Source organism: Hemiscyllium ocellatum, chromosome 6 (genome assembly GCF_020745735.1).
Source record: "Hemiscyllium ocellatum isolate sHemOce1 chromosome 6, sHemOce1.pat.X.cur, whole genome shotgun sequence".
Lineage (NCBI taxonomy): Eukaryota > Metazoa > Chordata > Chondrichthyes > Orectolobiformes > Hemiscylliidae > Hemiscyllium > Hemiscyllium ocellatum.
In genome coordinates this window covers 12,156,719-12,179,971 of record NC_083406.1, presented here as the reverse complement: position 1 = coordinate 12,179,971, position 23,253 = coordinate 12,156,719, and the positions used below count along the sequence as shown (strand labels likewise).

The following is a 23,253-nucleotide window of genomic DNA, read 5'->3' as shown; positions in this document are numbered from 1 at the left end:
GCAATATTAGTGGTAAGAAAGCAATGTGTCATCCTGTGACTCTACTGTGGTTTCATTATAATCTCTGGTTTAGCAACTACTGATTAAATCTGGTATTCTAAGATTGATAGGTACCTGTTCAAATTTGGTTGTGCTGTTCATTGTCGGGTTGTCGCTGTTGCTGTCTTGTGAATTTTGTTTGCACAAGCTCCCAGAGGTGTCCTTAAACATTATGTCTTTTTCCAACATGCTATCCTGTTTGGCAATGGACAGGACCAATGGGTTCCTAAAGGGTAAAGATACATATACAAGTCATACCATTCCCTATGATAGTCAGCAGTCAGGAAAAAAATCAAATAAAATCAAGGCATCTCCTTTGGTTCAGGCTCTCAATGAACAGCCACTATATCAAAGGTTGAGAGAATAACATTCATCATTTGCTTTTTTTTAAGCATATTTGTATCTGAACAGGATAATGGTTAGCATTTTCTTAAGATCATTTTGATGTTGTATTATATCAAATCCAGGTGGAAATCAAATAATTGAAAGAGAATGTCAACGGGTTTCTAATTCACCAGACTGAGCTAAAGTCATGAATGTATTAAGAAACTTCAGTCAACACATTTTCTGGAGGTGGAGGGAACAGATTAGTAAAAAAAACTGAATGTCAATGAAACATGTTAAAACACTTGTGTGTGAACTGTGGATACAAACAGCTGAAACCTTCACTGTATTCAACCGAAATACTGATCTACTAACAGATGGTTATAGAACTAATCCCATCATTACAAAGATTTTTGATGTTGGTATAAAGAATTTATCGACGGCCATATGCTGTTATGTCTTGAAGATAGCAGATTCTCCTTGATCAAGGTCCATATTGCATCCTAAATAATGGGACAAAGTTTAATATATTTTTAAATAGCAGCTGCATAATTTCTTGGGTACATATCAGAAGCTGAAGCATATTTGAATCACAAGCAATGAAATCTATACGTGGTAATCTCATGTGAATTATTTAATAGCTGAAGACTATATCTTAATCTCAGACAAGTGACTGAAAAAGTGATTGAAGGAGTCATAAAAATGTTAGGCAGTAACATAATTTATTGATTTGACATTAGAACAGATGTATAATTGTAACAGGTTTGTCTCTTAATGATTGATATACTGCAACCACTGACAATGTATTCAGCATTTCACTTTTATTTAAAATACAACTGATTCTCAAGTTGTACTGACATAGACAGATTAAAAAACTCTTTTCCTGATGTGTCATAGGTAGCTCAGTTAAAGTTCAAAGATTCTATTTTCCAACTCAAAGAAATATTCTAATAAATAATGACCTGGAGGAGGGGATTGGAGTGAACACAGAGGTAAGGGAAAGATATATGTCTGGGATAGAGAGATGCAGGTAGTGTTGTAGAACAGAGAGACCTAGGGGTTCAGGTATATAATTCTTTGAAATCTGCATCTCGAGTGGACAGGATGGTTAAAACGGTATTTAGCATGCTTGCCTTTGGATTTTTGAGCATAGGATTAGATTACTTACAGTGTGGAAACAGGTCCTTCGGCCCAACAAGTCCACACCGACCCTCTGAAGAGCAACACCCCCAGACCCATTTCCTACATTTACCCCTTCACCTAACATTCAGGTAATTTAGCATGGCCAATTCACCTAACCTGCACATTTTATTTTGGACTGTGGGAGGAAACCTATGCAGAGAATGTGCAAACTCCACACAGAGAGTGGCCTGGGGCAGGAATTGAACCCAGGTCACACCGGCGCTGTGAGGCAGCAGTGCTAACCACTGTGCCACCGTGCCGCCCATTAAGTGGGAACATACAGGAAATTGAGATTGTACTGAATGTTGGTGAGGCCTTTTCTGGAGTACTATGTACAGTTCTTGTCGCCCTACTATAGGAAGGATACTATTAATTTGGAGAGAGTTCAGAAAATATTTACCAGGATTTTGCCAAAAATGGAGAGTTTGAGTAATAAAAATAGACTGGATAGGCTGAGACATTTTTTCCCTAGAGCATAGGAGGCTGAGGGGTGACCTTGAAGAGGTTTATAATATCATGAGAAGCATAGGTAAGCTGAATAGAAAGTCTTTTCCTTGTGTGGGGGAGTTCAAAACCCTGGGGTATATATTTAAGGTGAGAGGAGAAAGTTTTAAAAAGGTAGCAATATTTTTACGCAGATAGTGATTCGTGTGTGGAATGAATTGTTAGAGAAAGTGGTGAGTGCGGGTACAGTTACAAAAATTGAAAAAACATTTGGATAAGTACATGAATAGGAAAGGTTTGGAGGGATATGGGCCAAATACAAGCAAGTGGGACTTCTTTAGTTTGGGAACATGGTCGGAGTGGACTAATTGGATCGAAGGGTCTGTTTCCCTGCTGTTTGGCTCTATGACTCTAAAAACAATTCTTAACTTCAACAGAAAATAAAAAATGTATCATTATTGATGTCTAGTCTGCAGTCTCTGTCTTATATTCCTACACAGCATTGTGGAGTGCTGGCTGCAATTCAGTTCATTTCACCTTGTACGTCCAAGGCTATTTTTTTTCAAAAGCTCACTCTCATTCTACAGGTGATCTCTATCATTAACAAGGATTAACTTGAACAAAGTTTCTTGTTTTTAATCTCACAATTTTCTTTTTTGAACATAAGATCATTTCTCATTAGTTGGAGTATATCTTTTCCTCAACTAATAAGTCACAGTGATCTAGGGCTTTGAATATTTCTGTGAAGTCAATTTAGCTCTCTGTTGTGTCAACTGTTGTGAGAAAACTGGCTGTTTCTGCACAGGAGGATTAGAAATCTTCTTTAATGTTTTATTTTCAGCCTCCAAGGCTTGACAGCATTGTATGACTGCTCACAGCTGGACTGTTAGGTCAATGTCTCTTTGAGGTAGTTACACTGCTCCAATTCGTGCAGAACTTCGATCTTTTTGGGCCCCATTTGGTACTCAACTTTAAGTTTAGAGTGACAATAGTGAGAGGGACTAGTTTTAAAACTCATAACCTGTAACTGGCAGCTCCAAAAAGACACCAAAAATTTGACCAAAGGAAATAAAATGTGACAAAGGTCCAAATAAACAAACCAAAATAAATTGATTAGAAGCTAAATGGGAAAAATTACACAGCCAAAACAATTTGTAAAATAAAATAAGTCACTGTAATCAAACTTTCATATTCTAATATTAGGAACTGGCATATTTTGTTGGAAAGACAGACCAGGATAACTTAGGGGCTGAAACATTAGTTGGAAGTTAAATAAGAATGAAATCCTGAGCACCCAGGATAAAGGATTCATTCCTGATGAAGGGCTTTTGCCCGCAACGTCGATTCTCCTGCTCCTTGGATGCTGCCTGACTTGCTGTGCTTTTCCGGCACCACTCCTACCTTGACCCAGGCCACAGACCAGTTCCAGAGTAGCTAGATGCAGAATTAACTCCTAAAGCTGACCTGCCTCACATTAGCAACATAATGTGGAGGTGCCGGTGTTGGACTGGGTTGGACAAGGTCAAAAATCACATGACAGCCGGTTATAGTCCAATGGGTTTATTTGAAAACATTAGCTTTTGGAGCACTTGATGAAGGAGCAGCACTCCAAAAGCTAGGGTTTTCAAATAAACCCATTGGACTTTAGCTTTGTGTTGTGTGAATTTTGACATTAATAGTATAGAAACAGCAAAACTCAGAAGGCAGCCAGAGTTTGGGAAAGAGAAACACAGAGAGAAGAAAGAATCACAGAGAGTTTGAAAGGGCTTTCCCACTCCAAACATAGGAAACAGGCTCAGAGAGAAACTAAACAAATAGATCCTTCCAATCCTCACAGACCACAACAAAGCTTTGAAGACCTGACTACACAGAGTCTGTTCTGAACTGTGAAGATGGTGATTGGAGCCCTTCTTCATCACTTTCAAAGAAATATGAGGCAGTTACAATGGTCATAAGAAATGTAGACTCTGAAGAAACAAAGACAGCTAGCAAGGAGCGCTCAAAATGTCTATTCTAAGCCTCAGAGATGTCTGCTGGTAGTGAATAAACATCACTGTATCTGAATTAATACTGAAGGCATGTCAACAGCTATTCTGGAGTCTTTGTGAGAATCACATGCAGAGCTATTCAAGTTCAAAAGATGAAAACAAATTGCTTTCGTTAAGTGGGTCTGCTTTGTAAAATACAGCACACCTATGACGCATGACATGAGCTAACAGGACCGAAACAATCATGTTAAACTGAGGATGTACTGAGAGGAGCAGAGTGTCCTCATAGCGAGAGGAAAACACAGGTGCTGCTGACTTCACCCATAAATCTAACAGCTCAAGCCATCTCTGTCAAAACCAGGGGGATGATCAGAGTAGTCAGCTGGAGGAAAAAAAGGGGCCATATCTGAGAAGAGTACAAATGAGGATGTGAATAGTCCATCCTAATCCCAAACTCAAAAGAAAATCCCTCCAGAGGCCTGTGTGTTCCTTTACGTCCAAGTGGGACATTTGCAGCTGGAAATGCTGAAGATTAAAAGGGCAACCAATTGTGGCTTTTCTAGCTGTGAGACTCTCTATGTACATTTTCAGAAATAATGTATGCACTGGTCGTAAGATTGCTTAGATTCTGGAAAAGTCCCAGAGGATTAGAAAACTGCCAATGGAGCATATTTGTTTAAAACAAAAGTAACTATAGGGCACCTAGCTTAACAGCAGTCCTTGGGAAAATGTTAGTATCAATTATAAAGGATATAATAGCAGAATATTTAGAAATATATGTTCAAGCAGAATCAGCATGGCTTCATCGAGGGAAAATCACGCTTGATAAATTAACTAGAATTCTTTGAGGAGGTAACTGTATAGATACCGCGGAAACACTGGTTGATATTTGAATTGTTAGAGGCTTTTTCATTCGTGACCACATGTTGGGCTACTTACATTGAACACAGAACATTAACAGTGCAGAGGAACAGGCCCTTTAGCCTATCATGTCTGTGCTGACCATGATGCCCTGAACTAAACATACCTGCCTGAATATGGTCCCTATCCCTCCATTCCCTGCTTGTTCATGTCTCTACCCGAATGCCTCTTAAATTGTATAAGCAATTTATCTGCTTCTACTACCTCCCCTGGCAATGCATTCCAGCCACCGAACAAACTCTCTGTTTAAAACACATCCTATGTGAAGGTAGTACCAATATGGAGCACAGCCTCTGGTTGTTCGCCTCTCCACTCAGAGACATTCTTGGCACCAGGGAGGCAACACATCAACCTGGAGTCTCGCTCGAGGCCACAGAAATGCTGAATATAGCTTGCCTGAACTTTGACCCTTTCTGTCCTACAACAGAACCAATCGTGGTGCCACCGATCTGGCTGTCACTGTTGTTCTCACCCGAGAGACCATTCCCCCAGAAGTATCCAAAATGCTGTACCTGTCTGAGAGGGGTTTGCCACTGGGGACTCCTGCTCACCATGCTTGTCCCTCCGGGTGGTCACCCCATCCATCTGGCTGAATCTCTGGTGTGAACACACCCCTCAAACTCCTATCTGTAAAACATTCTGCCTCCTACATGCTCCTTTAACCGATCCATGCAGTCTGAAAGGACTGTGCCTGAAACTCCAATTGTCCTGCTCCTCGGATGCTGCCTGATCTGCTGTGCTTTTCCAGCACCACACTCGAATCTGACACTCAACAAAGCCTGTTCTTTGACCCTAACAGCAGCACGTCAACCTCACTGCTGACGTTCAGCTATTTCTAAACCACAACCAAATTTTCTAAGAATCTGCCTTTCTCCCTCTCTTGCTCCTTTTTTTATTTCAAGAATATAGGTTATTCATAATAATATCTTTTTATGCATACATAATCACTAAAGCAGCAGCATTCAAAAAACAATCACTGGAGTTTGACTCTAGCCAACAATCAAACCAAAGGCATTTTTTATTTTTGTAAGACTTTATTTATACATTTTTGAGGCATCGGGATGGTCCAATAATTGCACATTAGTTTCGGCATGAAGGTCTCAGACAGTGGTCTTTCTCCAATGCGCCTTGGCAGCACCTGCCCCAAGTTTTAGGGCACCCCTCAGCACATAGTCGTGGACTGTGGAATGTGCCAGTCTGCAACACTTAGTCAGGGCCAACTGCTTGCTCTGGACCAAAGAGCTTCTTTCACCGAGTTAATGGTCCTCCAAATACAGTCAATGTTTATCTCAGTGTGTGTGACGTGGGGAACAGACTGTAGAGCAGAGTCCTGTGTCCTGCAGCTGCTTGGGATGAACCTCGACAAAGAACAAGCATCTCTCTGCAGACTTCCTTCACACAGGCACATTCCTGCAGGAGATGTGTGACAGTCTCTTCCCTTTGCAGTCACTTTGAGTTCAGCGTGCGGTGGAACAGACAGACCAGGATCATGTGGAGGATCGTACTGATAGTACCCTTCTCACCACCAGCCAAGTGATGTCTTGGTACTTATTGGAAAGTTCTGGTGATGAAGCATTCTGCCAAATGACTTTGACAATCTGCTCGGGGAATCACGTGACAGAATCAAGCCTCTCCATTCCCCACAGGGTCTTGATGATGCTACGTGCTGACCACTTCCTGATGGATTTGTGGTCAAACGTGTTTTCTCTTGAAAGGTTTTCCTTGAAGGACAGGTAATGTGGAACAGTCCAACTACTCAGAGCGTTCTGTAGCAATGAGGCCTGTCCCATTCTTTGCAACACCAGGGACAGGTAGAACCTCAGTACGTAGTGAGGCTTGGTACTGAAGGTCTGTGCACAACTTGATGCAGCTGCACACAAAGGTGGCCATCAGATTCATTCCTCCATGATCCCTGAGTAGACTTCTCTTATAATCCTCCTCAGTCACTTCCCATCATTGCCCTCTGTGGTTTGCTCTTCTTTCTGTTGAGCACCGGATCCTGTGCAATCCTATTCTTAGTTCCAGTGACCAAGCCAACTTCTCACAAAATCCTCCTTAAGTGCTTCTCGTCACTGCCATCTTATAAAAGTAAGAGCCCATGGTGCTGGACGCAGTATATTAAAATGGATAGAGGACTCGCTAGCCAATACAAATCAGAGCGTTGGGATATGGGGGACAAGATGACAACATCTAGCTGGTGGAGAAGCTGGAGTCAGTGTCTGTACATCAGCAAGGTTTGTGGGTGACACAATATAGGTGAGAAAGCAAATGGTGAGGAAAACACAAACAGGTTCAGGCAAGTGGACAAAACTTGGCAGATGGAATACAATAAGGGGAAATGTGAAGTCATGCACTTTGGCAGAAAGAATTAAGGTGCTGAATATTATTTAAGGTCTGGCAGCATCTGTGGGAAGAAGGCAGAGTTAATATTTCAAATTCAATGATCCTTCATCAAATCCAAAATGTTAACTGCTTTCTTCCCACAGATGATGCCAGACCCGTTGAGTTTTTCGAGCGTTTTGTGTTTTTATTTCAGATTTCCAGCGTCTGCAGTGTTTTGCTTTACTCCCGGAATGGAGGGATTGTCATAGAAGGAGAGGTTGGGTTTACTGGGCCTAGGCTTGTTAGAACAGAGGAAAATAAGAAGCAATCTTACTGAAACATACACAATTCTCAGGGGACCAAAAGGGGAGGTACAGAAAAGTGGTTTCCCCTTGAGTAGGAGAGTCTAAGTCCAGAGGGCATAATCTCAGAGTGGCAGGTCAACCATTTCAAAGGCAGAGATGAGGAAAAATCTCTTCTCTGAGAAGGGTAGTGAATCTGTGGAATGCTTCATTGCAGAGAGCTGTTGAGGTTGTGCCTTTAAGTATAGTAAAGGCTGAGGTAGATTTTTAATCAGTAAGATAATCAGGTTTTCTGGGAAGAAGGCAGGAAAGTAGAGATGAAGATGAGATCAGCCATGATCGCACTGGATGGCAAAGCAGGCTCATTATGCTGAATGGTTTATTTCTGTTCGTATGTCTTTTGGAAACCTAGTAGGAGTGGTTTATACTGACTGTGCCAGTCATGAGAGTGAACTGCATGAGCAAGGTGTGTGTGTGTGTGTGTGTGTGTGTGTAGACTCCTGACTGTGAGTCTGCTCCAAACACCGAGCCCATTGGTGGGAGTGGATAAAGACTTTCTCTCTATTCTCCCTCACTGAATTCAACTGCAGCATATTCAGTGTCTCATTATCTCCTGGTAGCGGGAATCAACACTTAGTTGGGAAAAGATCCAGTTAATAATGAAGTTGCAGTCCATCCAGAAGTCTTAGTTCAGACATGGACCACAAGTTAAACACAAGGCTGGACAAAGTCAGAAGTCACATGACACGATCTTCTTGGAGGTCCTCTCCATTTGACCCCGTAGTCATGATGTCAATGGTGGCAATGATGTGGAGGTGCAGGTCTTCAAATGATGAAGGAGCACTGTCTAACAGTTTGTGATTTCAAACAAACCTGTTGGACTGCTACCCGGTGTCGTGTTATTTCTGACTTTGCCCACCCTAGTCCAACACTGGCCTCACCCCATCAGGACAAAGAGATGAGTTAACCACACAAGCAAGAGGGAGGGCACCTGGCCCTGTTGAAAAGCCACGTGAAATACAGCAGGGGTTGTACAGCTGAAAGTTGAAGTGTTTCACTAAATAAACTGGTCGGTTTCGAACTGGCGTTCCTCAAATGCACAGGACATTGTAAGGATTTTATACCAATGTAACCTCTGATCTCTCCTGCCTGGCCTCACCAGATGACTGGCTGAGACCCAAGGTGAAGCAGATATAGTAGAATGGCCTTGTAATGGCCAGCCATCCCACCTCCAAGTGGACATGCCACACATTTCTCCGGGCGAAGCTGAGACACTTGGTACAACTATCAAATCAAGCATGTCTTCCTCCTCAGTCTGCTCTGTGTCTTGTTTTTCAGCATCTGGCATCTCTGGACAATAAGACAGAAATTCTTGTGCATCTGAAAGCATGAGTGCACAACGGGAGGTTTTCAGATAAAAGAAAGCATGACTAGAAAGGGGCTTATACATCATTACAGATTACGGAATGAGGCTGAACTGGGATTTGACAAGCTTCATTTTGCAGGATCATCCATGATAGTTCCAGCAAAGCCATTGCCTCATTCACAGCACTGTCACCTGCGGTCATATCTGCCTATTGCTGGCTTGTTCCCGATAGCATCTATTATGGTCCAATTAGTCCATCAAAAGAGAGGCACAAGTGACAATAAGTGTGCTGCAACTTACTAGGGGGAGGAGCCTGCTGTTATGTATGAGGTGAAAAATGTAATAACACACCCACACTAAGTTTGTGAAGTTAGGACATATCAAAATGTGGTTTGAGTGTGGGTTGAAATGAATTGTTGATAGCCAAGTTAAGACTGTGGTGAATACAACAGTGGATGAGATTTGTAGTGTTGTTGGATTTGGTATGCAAGGGCGTACTTAAAGACATTGATCACTTGTGTGAGGTTGTTAAACTTCTGCGCTGTTGCATTCAGGTCCTCAATGCCAGGTTGCTGACCTCACTGCCACAGCTATATACTTCCACTGGCTTCTGGTCTTTGTCTGGAAGGCCTTCATGATGCTAAAAGAAGACAATCTTCCTCCGTTGCTCCAGCAGCTGTACTTGCACCAAGAGCAGTGCATCTGGGACTATGGAGAGATGCTCTCCTGTTTGGTCTTGTCATTTTAGGACACTCCAGAAATTCATCAAATATGCTCCAAGCAATTTCAGCCATTGCTGCAACAAGAATGTATCTTCGAGAGCTCCAATATTGCTTTCAGTTGTCCAACCTTACTCTAGGTGGTTGGCAACCTTGCATGAACTTGGGATCTTTGCCAAGGTATGCGGCTACTCAGCAGCTCATTCAGTACTGGTTTGCAAGACACATAATGCTGAAAATAACCTGTCAGTAGCACTAACCCCAACTTTCCATGTTATCTGCATCACTTCAGTTGGAGATGTGGGTCTGATCCCTGGGCTCGAAATCAGGAATGATCTAATTTAGCCCACTGCAAACTATCTGTCAACTTAGCCAATGTTTTGCTACGTTAACACAAACCATGTGTCATAGTGATCAATTATACAACGTTATTTTTAAATGAAGCTGTAATACTTCTAGACTTATAATATTCAGCAAATTAATTTCAATTAAATTGGAGGAAAATATGGGGAGAGGAAATATTAAGCAGTATGATGAAACCTGGACATGCTAGAAAAAAACCTTGCTAGGCCTAAGTATCATTTTTTTCGTTCAATGCCAGCTAAAACAATGCACTCTTTCACAGAAAATCTATCAGCAGTGACCTTGGACAGTCTTTAGATTAGATTAGATTACTTACAGTGTGGAAACAGGCCCTTCGGCCCAACAAGTCCACACCGACCCGCCGAAGCGCAACCCACCCATACCCCTACATTTACCCCTTACCTAACACTACGGACAATTTAGCATGGCCAATTCACCTGACCCGCACATCTTTAGACTGTGGGAGGAAACCGGAGCACCCGGAGGAAACCCACGCAGACAATGTGCAAACTCCACACAGTCGCCTGAGTCGGGAATTGAACCCGGGTCTCAGGCGCTGTGAGACAGCAGTGCTAACCACTGTGCCACACACGGTGTTAGTTTCTTCTTACAGTATCAATAAACCACTAGAAATATCAAACCTCAACGAAGGTTTAAAAATGTAAAGACAAATTTTTATATTCATCATATTTTACTAAACAAAAAACAGAAAATAAATAAATTGATCCATTACCTGCTACCCTGAATAACACTAGGTTAAAAATAAATGAGTATTAAATGGAAGATAGTTGTAAGAAACAGTTTGAAATGTATAAATGTTGAAGAATGAAATGGGTGATAGGTATATAACAAAATCATCAATTTTTACTTATATTCTAACTGGAGCAACTCTTGGCATGACACTACCATACCAGAGTTATGTAATTTTTAACTCAACTCCTGCAATCATCTGCTCATAATCACTGAGTTTGAGAGTTAAGACCCATCAATTATGTTAGGACCCATCAATTATGTTAGGACCCATCAATTATGTTAGCATGACCATGGATGAAACTTCTCAGCAGTTTTATTCGTCTTTGCTATGAATAAATCATTAAATATGAACCAAATGTCTAAAGAAAATGGAGTAGCATGTTCTAACATAGCAAAATATGCAAATATGGAAAATAATGAAAAAACCTTTCAGTGAAATCCGCACTGGAATTCCTTCTGAAGAAAATAAATTCCCTATTTCCTTTTCTCCACCTCCTCCATGTCTTTCTATCAATATGCAAAGTCTCTTCCTTTAATTCAAATCCCTCTCCAAGCCTCATCTCACATGAAGTGATCTCCTGTAAACAGACATTCCTGCATATTTATAAACCCCTTTAATCCAATGTTTCTCCTCCTCCAGCATCATTGCTGGATCTCATTCATCTTTCTGGAACTCACTGCATTTTCTCTGCCTTTCCATTTTTATCATTGCTTTCCAAATGTTTTGTCAACTGTATCTTTAAGTTGCTATCCCCTCTGTCAATCCATTCTCTTCCTCCTTATTGCACCACACACAGATAATTTTCTCTGAGTGAGAAACACAATATAATCACTGGATAAAGTCTGTGTAATTAATTATTATTTCTGGTGTGATAGGAGCAAAACCCTATTTTTAATAAGTTAAAAATCACACAACACCAGGTTATAGTCCAATAGGTTCATGTGGAAGAACGAAGTTTCGGAGCACTGCACCTTCATCAGGTGGTTGTGGAATATGAGATCGTAAGACACAGAATTTATAGCAAAAGTTTACAGTGTGATGTAACTAAAATTATGTATTGAAAAGGACCTGGATAGTTTGTTAAGTCTCTCATCTTTTGGAATGAACATGTTGGTTTCAGTTCTTTCATATGTGAATCCCAGAAATTTTTAAAGTTACATTTTCAACTTTAACGATAGGTGCCATGTTAACCCAGATGATGCATTGAAGGTGCAAGGTGTCCTCAATAAATTATCTGGGCTGATATGGCACCTATTGTGAAAGTTCACTTGAGAATGTAACGTTAAAAAAGTTCTGGGACTTACATATGAAAGAACTGAAACCAACATGTTCATTCTAAAAGCTGAGAAACTTAGCAAACTATCCAGGTCCTTTTCAATATATAATTTTAGTTACATCACACTGTAAACATTTTGCTATAAATTCTGTGTCTTACGATCTTATACTCCACAACCACCTGATGAAGGAACAGCACTCCAAAAACTGGTGCTTCCAAATAAACATGTTGGACTATAATCTGATGTTGTGTGTTTTATAACTTTGTACACCCCAGTCAACACCGGCACCTCCAAATCATATTTGTGATAAGATTTAAATTAGATAGTTTTGTTTTAATTCCTAAGTGGAATGTTGCTAGGCCATCCTAACGTGGTCTTGAGTTAGTAATGGTGAATCACCAGGGTGAATGTACTTACTAGTGGGTTCCAGGTTGTATAAAATGAACAATTACTGAATTTAGAATTCATTTCTTCACAGAGAGTGGAGTAGGAATTTGAAACTATCGGACTCCTGAGTCGAGGGCAAAGATAGAGTCATTGAGTCATAGAGATGTACAGCATGGAAACAGACCCTTCGGTCCAACTCATCCATGCCAACCAGATATCCGAAATTAATCTAGACCCATTTGAATGTTGCAAGACATCATTGCAATGCTTGGCTGAAGGTGCCATGAAGGAACTCAGGAAAAATCACAGACAATAGGAATCAAAGGAAACTCTCCACTGGTCAGAGTCACACATAACACAAAAGACTATGATGGATTACTGTCTACTCGCTTGGATGGATGCGGCTTCAGTGACACTCAAGTATCTCAACATCATAGTCATGATAGCTCAGTGGTTAGCACTGCTGCCTCACAGCTCCAGGGACCTGGGTTCGATTCCACCCTCAGGTGATTGTCTGCCTGGAGTTTGCATATTTTCCCCATGTCTGTGTGGATTTCCTTTGGGTTCTCAAGTTTCCTCCCCTAGCCAAAAGATGTGCTGGCTAGGTGGATTAGCCATGGGAAATGCAGGGTTACAGGGGTAGGGAAGGAGTTTGGTCTGGGTGGGATACTCTTTGGAAGGTTGATCTGGACTTGATGGGCTGAATAATCTGCTCCCATAATATAGAGACTCTGTGACTCTACCACGAAGAACAAAGCAGCCCACTTGATTGGCATCCCATCTAACATGTTCAATATTCACCCTTTCTACCATCAATGCAAAGTGGTAGTATTACATACCATCAGAAAAAAGGCAGCACCTTCTAAACCCATAAACCTTTATTATATAGAAAGACAAAGGTATCAGATACATGGAAACACCACCAGCAGCAAGTTTCCCTCCAAACCACTCATCATTCTGACTTGGACCTAAATCGCTATTCCTTTACTATCACGGGTATTACTGGACCTCCCTCCCTCATGACATCAAGCATGCACCTTTATCAAGTAGAATGCAATGGTTCAAGAAGGGAGCTCTTCAACACCTTCTCAAGGACAAGTCAGGATGGGCAATAAAAGCCATACCCACATCCTATAAATGAATCGAAGAAAGCAGGTATCCAGAGTCTGAACCAAATTAGACAGAATTTTATTTTTCACTATTATTTTTAAATTTGCAAGTTCCTTTGCCGTGGCTCGTCACCGCAAGAAATAACACAAATTGGGATTCACTGTGATTCGACATCTTTTTCGCTGCCTTTAAGCCAACTGTGCAGCAAAGGAAATCAAGAGGACCGGTTTCCGACTACAATCATTTTCCTATTTAATTGTGCCACTGTACAAGTTGAAAGCTTTTCGGGATACTGTAAAGATTTCTGCTTTGATGGTTAGCAACGAAAATGCCAGGAATGCTGTGGATGTTCAACACATTGTGAATAAAATGGACATAAAAAAATTAAAATACAGACTTTGGTCAATCCTGAGAATGGTGTTGAAATTCTAGCAGCAACACTCAGACCTAAATAAACATGTAAGTTTAGGATCAGGCCTTTGGTCCCTCTAGCCTGTTTGCCATTCAATGAGCTCATGGTTATCTGGATTCAACTGGAACATTCACACCCAATTACATTATAACCTTTCAGTCTCTTGTTTATCAAGCATCTATCCACCTTAAAAATATTTAAAGGTGCTGCTTTTATTGCCTTTTGAGAAAAGGGTGTTCCCACAGACTCTCAGTGCTCAGAGAAAATAATTTGCCTCATCTCTGTCTTAAACGGGTGGCTCTTTATTTTTAAACACAGTGACTCCAAGTTCTAGAATCTACCAAAAATGGAGCTGTCCTCTCCATATTCACTCTGTCAAGACACTTCTGGATGTTGTATACTTCAATAAAATAAAATATGAATTCATCGCTCAACTGCATTGTGAATCCATCCCAGGAAAGAGGTTGTGGAAATAGAAGTGATGGGTATACAAAGCAATGGCAGGAGACAGCTGACCTGTAATCTTTCTTGACATATATCTACCAAGCTTCTACCTTCTCATCCCGAATTGAATCCCACCTCCAATTTTGCTGTTTTCAACGAATAAACACCGCACATATTCAATGGGAAATGTTCCCCACCCCCACAGATTCGCCTCCCTGCTGTCTACAAGTCCATTACAGTAGCAGTCTTGGGAAAGAACAGCAGAGTTCCATGTGATGTTGGGAAAGTTGGTTCAGATTGCAGATAGGTGTACAGGATGTGCAGTTCATCCATGTGGTTCTCCTGGTAAAGCAGCCAATTGCTAATCATGAAAAAAATTTACATAGGTTAAAGGCCAGACAGTTTTTAAACAATGACTGGGTAAACTGTGTTACTGCTAAACCCAACAAAATTGCCTTTCACCTCTCCTTTAATCAGAGGAAGAAGCTTCCTTTATCTCAATGGAGAAAGTGAAGTGCCGACAGCACATAAAATCAATTACATTTTACACATGCCTTGCAAATTCCTTTTGATACATATTAAAACAAAATTCAAATTCTCTTTAATATGCTTCTGGGGAAAAATAATTAGAATTTTTTAAAAAATGACAAAATGGTCAAGGTCACTCGGACTTACAGATGATGGAAATCTGAAATAATAGGAATGTTAGAAGTGCTCAGCGCCGGTGTACAGTAAGAACTTGGGTGAGCCACTGGAACTTTCTACAACTCCTGATCCACAAACCCACAGGTGAGTTGGCAGGCTAGGGGTGTAAATTTGGATGACTTGGCAATGGTGTCATCTGCTCACCATTGCTGAGGTCTTATCCATTGCTGAGGTGCCATGGGCTGGCATTTCAAGGATGCGCCAAATGAATTATGGGCGGCATGGTGGCACAGTGGTTAGCACTGCTGCCTCACAGCGCCTGTAGACCCGGGTTCAATTCCCGACTCAGGCGACTGACTGTGTGGAGTTTGCACGTTCTCCCCGTGTCTGCGTGGGTTTCCTCCGGGTGCTCCGGTTTCCTCCCACAGTCACAAAGATGTGCAGGTCAGGTGAATCGGCCAAGCTAAATTGCCCGTAGTGTTAGGTAAGGGGTAAATGTAGGGGTATGGGTGGGTTGCGCTTCGGCGGGTCGGTGTGGACTTGTTGGGCCGAAGGGCCTGTTTCCACACTGTAAGTCTAATCTAAGTCTAATCTAATCAAAAAAATTAGATATGAACAATTATGGTGTTGTCAATCGGATTTTAACACAACAGCATTATATATTTTCTTCTGCTTTATCTACAGAAAGAACACGTTAAAAAGAATCCACTAAGGGCAAAAACATAGGCTTTGAATTCGCCAGGGCTATAAATGAACCTGACTGCAATGTTTCACCTTGTGAAAGGTTTGCTTTCCCAAGAGGCCAATATCAAAAAACAACCGATGAAGGAAGAAAGGATAACCAGACCCTTCCAAACATACAAATCAACTAACAAATAAAACTTACATTTTTTTGGATATTTCTTCCGATATACTTTATAATGTTAAGCCTTGCTTATACTTTTGAGTGACATCCTGTTAAGGCTGGCAATGGAAGATATATGTTTTATGTCTGTAGCATGCTAATTTACAATAGGAAATCTTACAGTTTTTTCACTGGGACAGGAGCATCATGAATGATTTCTTCATATGTTTCCTCTTGCATTTCTGGATCACTGCAAAAAGTTGCAGATTGTTTCCATGTCTCCTTCCAATCTTCCTCCGCTTTCAGCAATATATCTTCAATACTTTCAGATGCTGCTACATCTAACAATGACAGAAACATCAGTCATTCCAGGTGATTTCGTTCATCACATGAGCTCTCCAGACATTACATTCCAATCAGCCCTATTAACAGAGTTATTGAATCATTGCTGTATGATGGGAATCTAGAATGTGTTCCTGGGAAAGCACAACAGGTCAGGCAGCATCCGAGGAGCAGGAGAATCAATGTTTCAGGCAAACGTTGATTCTTCTGCTCCTTGGATGGTGCCTGACCTGCTGTGCTTTCCCAGCAACACACTCTTGACTCTGATCTCCAGCATCTGCCGTCCTCACTTTCTCCCGTATGATGGGAGGCCATTCAGCCTGTGCTGGATCTACGAACAAGAAATTCGCACAATGGCCCTTCTTCTAAAGGTGATTAACATCATTGCTTTTCAGATAGTAATCCAATTCGCTCTAGAATGTCTCAGTTGACTACCTCCTACTCTTGCTCAGCTTGTGCAGATAGATGTTAACCACTCACTGCATGAAAAGAATCTTTTTTCCTCATGTCATCATTGCTTCTTTTGATGATCTTCAGGAAGGGAGAGTTGGTGGTCTAGCCACCAGTGATATTATCACTGGACAATTTTTTCTAGAGACCCAGATAATGTTCTGGGGACTCAGGTTGGAATCCCTTCAGGGCAGATGTGGCATTTGAACTCAATCAAAACAAAAATGTGAAACTAAGTGTCTAATGGTGACCACGAATCCATTATTCTTTGTTGGAAAACCCATCTGATTCACTAATGTCCTTAAGAGAATGAAACTGCCACCTTTACCTGGTCTGGTCTACATGTGACTTCAGACCTACATCTGTGTGGTTGACCCTTAACCGCCCACTGAGCATTTAAAGGTGGGCAATAAATGCTTACCTAGCCAGTGACGCCCACATCCCATGAATAAATTTTAAACATGTCTCTGCATTCTTATTCTCAATCCTCCCAAGTCAGCACGGTAAGTGGCCAGATGGAAGTGGTTGTGTGTTTGGAAGGTGCTACTGCAAAGTCTTTGGCAAGTTCCAGCAGTGCTTCTTGCAGATAGCACCCATGCTCATCTTGAGCATCATGGTGGAGTAAATAAATGTTTGTAGATGTGGTGCCAATCAAGTGAGCTGATTTATCCTGGATGGTGTATCGCATCTTGAGTGATGTTGCAAGTGTGCAGCATTCCATCACACTCCTGGCTTCTGCCTTATAGATTCTGGGGAGCTAGGAGGTGAGTTACTTACTGCAGTATTCCTAACTTCTGAACTGCATTTGCAGCCGTTGTATATACAGATTGAGTCCAGTTCATTTTTAGATCAGTGGTAACCCTAGGATGTTCTCAGTGGGAGATTCAGTAATGGTAACACTGTTGAATGTCAAGAGGTATTTGTTTATTTCTTACAGGAGATGCTCATTGCTTGGCATTTGTGTGGCATGGATGCTAAATGCCACTTTTCAGTCCAAGTGCCACAGGGCATTCATACCACACAAATGCCAGGCAATGACCATCTCCAGTAAGAGGCAATCCAACTACTGCCTTTGCGATTCAATTTACAGAAAATGAAGTGACATTGGAGAAACAGATAAGTAAAGTTTTACAGGAGATAAAGGATGAGTTCTGTTGTAACAATAACTGATAGAAAGCCGTGTTTGAATGGACTAGGAGCTCCTACGCTTGTGGCTACACCAGACCTACAGTTCTGCTTTACAGATCCAGGAGACAAAGTCAGGATGACAGCACAGAATCTGCGGGGCTCGCTCCTGTTCTCAGCAGACATTTCTGGGAAACTGGTACAATTTCTGTCTCCATGGTAAAATGTGAAAAGCTAGATTGTGACCACGTTCCAGAGACACTGGTCCAAATTGGTTGGAATCAGAACTGGACGTCTATCATCAATCTATGGCTGTTGTTTATTCAGCTTCTATCATAAGAAAATGTGAATGTGAGAAATCATCAATTTTTCTTTTCTTTTGCTTCCAGACCATTAGCCCAAAGGGATTGAGTTTTACCCTTTTTCTGAACAAAGCTCATCTCTGCAGAGACTTGTCTTTTTGGGTTATAAGAGTGCTTCTGTGTGGTTTAAGGGGATATATCTCATCAAATCCGATCAAACATTAGGTGTTAACCACATTTCCACAAAAAGAGTAGCAGCCAGCACTGTCCTCTCTGAGAATCCAGCGTGATTTTTTTTTGGGGGGGGAGTGGGTTGGTGTTACACTCAAGTCCAAACGCATGGTGTCAGGTCCAGCACAAGCTGAAGGAGCTGGTGGTCTGGATTGGTAACAGCAGCAATGTCAGTTGTGGTCACGCCTGGCTGGACGAATGAGGAGAGCAAAGCTGAATCCCATGGATGAACTCGGAGGCCCTTTCCAAAATCTGGGTGAAGGGGTTTGTTGGGAGGGGGTATGGGCGGAAATGGTGGTGAGGGTCCAGCAGGCCTGCAGGGAAGTGAGGATCAGGTCCATTGGATTGGAGTGGTGTGGAAGGTCAACTGTTTTTGAGGGAGTGAGGGGGTTAGGAGGAAACAGTCAGTCCTTAGATGAAGGTTTGGGCTGAGAGCTCCAACAGTGTTGACATTATCTGCATGTTGGACTTAGGCAACACATTCCACCACCCTTGCAGTTATGTCAGCACCTCCAACCCTCCTCAGCACAGCCAGACCCCACCACACCCACTTTCCAGAAACTCACCCAGCTTCTCCAGTCTCAGTGGATCCACTATGTCCCAACTCCTACAGTCTCTTCAGCAATCCTCCTTTTCCCCCAGTTTCCTCTATCCCACGTCACCCCTGGACTCCTCAAGCTAAGTGTCCCTTATTCTTTGCCCACAGAGACAGATAACCTGGTGGTGGGCTTGGTTTCTGAAGTAATGAAAGGACCATATTTGCTCTTCCTTTGCCCCTGACAAAGAAATAAGTCAGATCCATTGCATCTGTTTTCACAAGATAGAATATCAGCAGAAATTACTAATTAAAAAGATGTACAGTGAAGCATTGGGAGGAAAAGGGAAATAATAATGTATTTTATATCCTCAAAATCATTAGGTCCAAAGGAATTATATACCAGGCTACTAAAGAATGCAAGAGAAGAAATAATGGATGCTCTGGCTATCACTTTCCAAACCTCTCTGGTTACAGACATGGTGCTGGAGTTTTGGAAGAATACTAAAGTTGGTTCATTAGTTTGCAAGTTTCAGTCAATCCTGCTGCTAACAAATTATTGGAATGAATGCTGAGAGGTAGTATAGATTGTCATTTACAGATTCACAAATTAATCGAGGACCATCAGCATGCATTTGTTAAAGGAAGCACTTGTCAAAAATTATCTGATTAAGTTTTTTGAGGGTGTGTCAAGGAGGTTTAGTGAGATAGCACATTTGATGTTGGGATCACAGATTTTAGATTAGGTTAGATCCCCTACAGTGTGGAAACAGGCCCTTCAGCCCAACCAGTTCACACCGACCCTCCAAAGAGTAACCCACTCAGACCCATTTCCCTCTGACTAATGCACCTAACACTATGGGCTATTTAGCGTGGCCAATTCACCTGACCTACACATCTTTGGACTGTGGGAGGAAACCGGAGAACTCAGAGGAAACCCACACAGACACGGGCAGAATGTGCAAACTCCACACAGACAGTCACCCAAGGCTGGAATTGAACCTGGGACCCTGGTGCTGTGAGGCAGCAGTGCTAACCACTGAGCCACCGTGCTACCCCTAAATAAGATTTATGACCAATGGGTGTTTTTGCACTTGGAAGACTCTGTACCAGTCCCTTACTGTTTGTAGGAGATAAATCAGTGAATTAGACATACCTGCCAGTGACATGATATGGACGCTTGTAGATGATTTGAAAATGACTTGCATTCCTCTTAGTAAGTAAGAAATCTGCAGACCTCAGAAAGACTAGAGTGAACTGCTTATGTGTGCAGAAAAGTGGAAAATGAAAATCAGTTCAGAAAAGTATGAGGTAATGTATTTAAGGAAGACAAAAAAGGCAAGGGAATAAACAACAAATGAGAGGATTTTGAGATATCTAGAGGAACAGAAGGATTATGGGAAATGTACATACATATGTTTGAAGGTAGCAGGATGAATGGATAATGCCAACAGGCAAGTGTAGTAACTTTGCTTTGTTGCCTGAGGTCTCGTGTAGAAGGAAGGGGGTAGTCCATTAGTCCACCAGTTAGACCATGGCTAGAGCTCTGTATATTTCTGGCTAGGTCATTACAGGAAGGGTGAGATCACACTACAGTGGGCACACAAGTGCTTTGTGTGAATGTCGCCAGAAACACAGAACTTTAGCTGATTAAATATTGAATAGGCTGGCATTGATTCCTTTAGAAGGGAAGAAATGGAAGGGAGATTTAATTGAAGTGCATAAAATTATGAAGTTAGAATGCATACAAAGACCTATTTTAGTTATCAGAGAGGTCAATAAACAGGGGCATAGAGTTAAGGCAATAGGTAGAAGGTTTAAAGGGGTGTTGCACTTATTTTCACTCATCCAGAGAATGACGGGGAAGTCACTGCCTGAATGGTGATAGAAGCACAAACATTTTTTTGTATTTTAAAAGAATCTAGGATATAATCTTCTGGTGCCAAAACTTTCATGGTTAAGGACCAATGGCTTGGAAATTGGGATGATGTCGAACAGCTCCTAGTCAGCTGTTATGAACACACTGGGACAAATCACCTGGGAGAAAGTGAGGACTGCAGATGCTGGAGATCAGAGTTGAAGAGTGTGGTGCTGAAAAAATACAGCCAGTCAGACAGCATCCGAGGAACAGGAGAGTCGACATTTCGGGCATAAGCTCTTCATCTGGAATGAGGCTTGTGGGCCAAAGGGGCTGAGAGGTAGATGGGAGGAGGGACGGTGGGGTTAGAGGAAGGTAGATGGGAATGCAATGGGTAGATGAAGGTGGGGATGAAAGTGATAGGTCGGAGCGGAGGGTGCTGTTCAAGAGGGTGAAGCCAAGTTGGAAGGTTGGGGCTAGGCTAAGGTGAGGGGAGGGGACATGGGGAAACTGGTGAAATCCTCATTAATCCTGTGTGGTTGCAGGGTCCCAAGGTGGAAGATGGGTTATTCTTTCTCCAGGCATCAGGTGCTTAGGATTTGGTATTAGCGGAGGCCCAGAGCCTGCATGTCCTTGGGAGGGGGAGTTAAAGCATCCAGCTCAGGGCGGTAGGGGTTATTTAGTGTGGGTGTCCCAGAGATGTTCTCTGGAACGATCTGCAAATTGGCATCCTGTTTCCCTGATGAAGAGGGGACCACATTGGTTGCAACGGATATAATACATGATGTGTGTGGAAGTGAAGGTAAATTTCTGTTAGATGTGGAAGGATCCTTTGGGGCCTTTGATGGAGGTGGGAGGAAGCAGGTTTTTGCACTACTTGTGGTGGCAGGCAAAGGTGCCAGGAGGGGAGGATGGGTGGGTGGAGTGCATGGCCTGACAAAGGAGTTGTGATGGGAATGGCTTCTCTGAAATGCCAATAGGGGTGGGGAGGAAAGTATATCTCTGGTGGTGGGGTCTGTTTGTCAGTGGCAGAAATGGCAGAGGATGATTTGACGTATGTGGAGGTTGGTGAGATGAAGGTTCTGTCCATGTTATGTTGGGAGGTATGGGATATGAGGATGGAGGTGCGGGAACTAGAGAAGATGTGCTGGAGAGCATCGTCAACCATGTGGGAAGGGAAATTGTGGTCCTTGAAGAAGGAGGTCACCTGGGATATTCCTTGGTGGAATTGGTCCTCATGGGAGTGGATGCGGCGGAGGCAGACTACAGGGGAACTTCGATTATCTGAATGAGATGGGCGGGCACTATTTCGTTCAGATAATTGATTATTCAGTTAATCGATTAAATACCTTCCCTCTGGGGATCAGAGTTTTTAAAGTCTGCTCCCCGTTCAGGAGACTGCAGCAGCACACAGCACACGAGGCCCCGCTCCCAACCCTGTCCCCCACCCCCCAACACCACCCAACCCTTCCCCCCACCCCACCCCAAAACCACCCTCTGCCACTCAACACCATCTAACCCTGTCCCTGCCCCCCAACGCTGCCCCGCACCCCTTTTCTGTGGCAGCCAGACCGGACATCAACAATAAGACTGCTACTGCCTTTGTGGGGTAAGTCTCCAAATATCATGTGTTCACACACATCTTTTTACTTCAACATTTTGATAGGTTCCACCTCTGCTCTGTACAGGACAATGTTGGTCAGATTATCTGTGGAAAGGTGGGGGGTGTTTAGGCTACACCCCTCTGTAGAACTCCAGGGAAAGTGTGGGGAGAGAGAGAGAGCGGGAGGTCAGTCATTTGGAGACAGTGCCTGTTTAATCACTGTGAACAAAAGACGCGGTCACTGCTGGAAACACGTCTTTGATGTAATGTTTCTATCAGGACCTCGAGATGTTCTTCAGATAATTCGATTTTCGGATAATTGGTATTCGGATAATCGAGGTTCCTCTGTAATTGGGATAAGGGATAGCATGTTTACAGGAGGCAGGGTGGGAGGAGGTGTAATCCAGGTAGCTGTGGGAGTCAGTGGGTTTGTAGTAGATGTCCATGGCGATTTGGGAAATGCCAACTTTCTGTGCCATATACCTTTCTGTGTTTGTAAATACAACCACTGTGTATTCACGATGTAACAACTGATGAAATACGCCTACAAATTGTACACAAAAAGGCTCAGCATGGAGCATCGTAAAACCTTCCCTATTTTGCAAACATCTTTTTGTAAAGTTTGTTGGTTTTTTTGCCCAGACCTTCATCCACTCCATGCATTCTAATCTGGGCTCAATGCTCAAGATATATACATTAACTGCAATTAAGCCAATAATAATGGGACTAGCTCCTGAAGGTGAGGTGGATACATTTTATAGTGGAACATCACTTCCGGGAAGAAAGTGAGGCCTACAGATGCTGGAGACCAATGTCGATTCTCCTGCTCCACGGAATCTGCCTGACCTGATGTGGTTTTCCAGCACCACACTCTCGACAACAAACATCACAACCTAACTGGTTTGGAATCTTTGCAATAATACCACACATACTCGTGCTAACATTTGGTCATCTGACCCAATAC

At 42.4% G+C, this 23,253-nt stretch overlaps 1 protein-coding gene across 1 annotated transcript in view; it reads right to left on the bottom strand.

Annotated features, from left to right (window-relative positions):
• Positions 1-23,253, bottom strand: part of myo16 (myosin XVI) — a 351,480-nt gene that overhangs the window by 221,690 nt on the left and 106,537 nt on the right. The window contains exons 8-9 of the mRNA XM_060826459.1: positions 16,025-16,184; positions 115-265 (exon numbers count right to left, since the gene is read on the bottom strand). Of these exons, the coding sequence (XP_060682442.1) occupies positions 115-265; positions 16,025-16,184 (311 nt within the window). The remainder of the gene's footprint in view (positions 1-114; positions 266-16,024; positions 16,185-23,253) is intronic.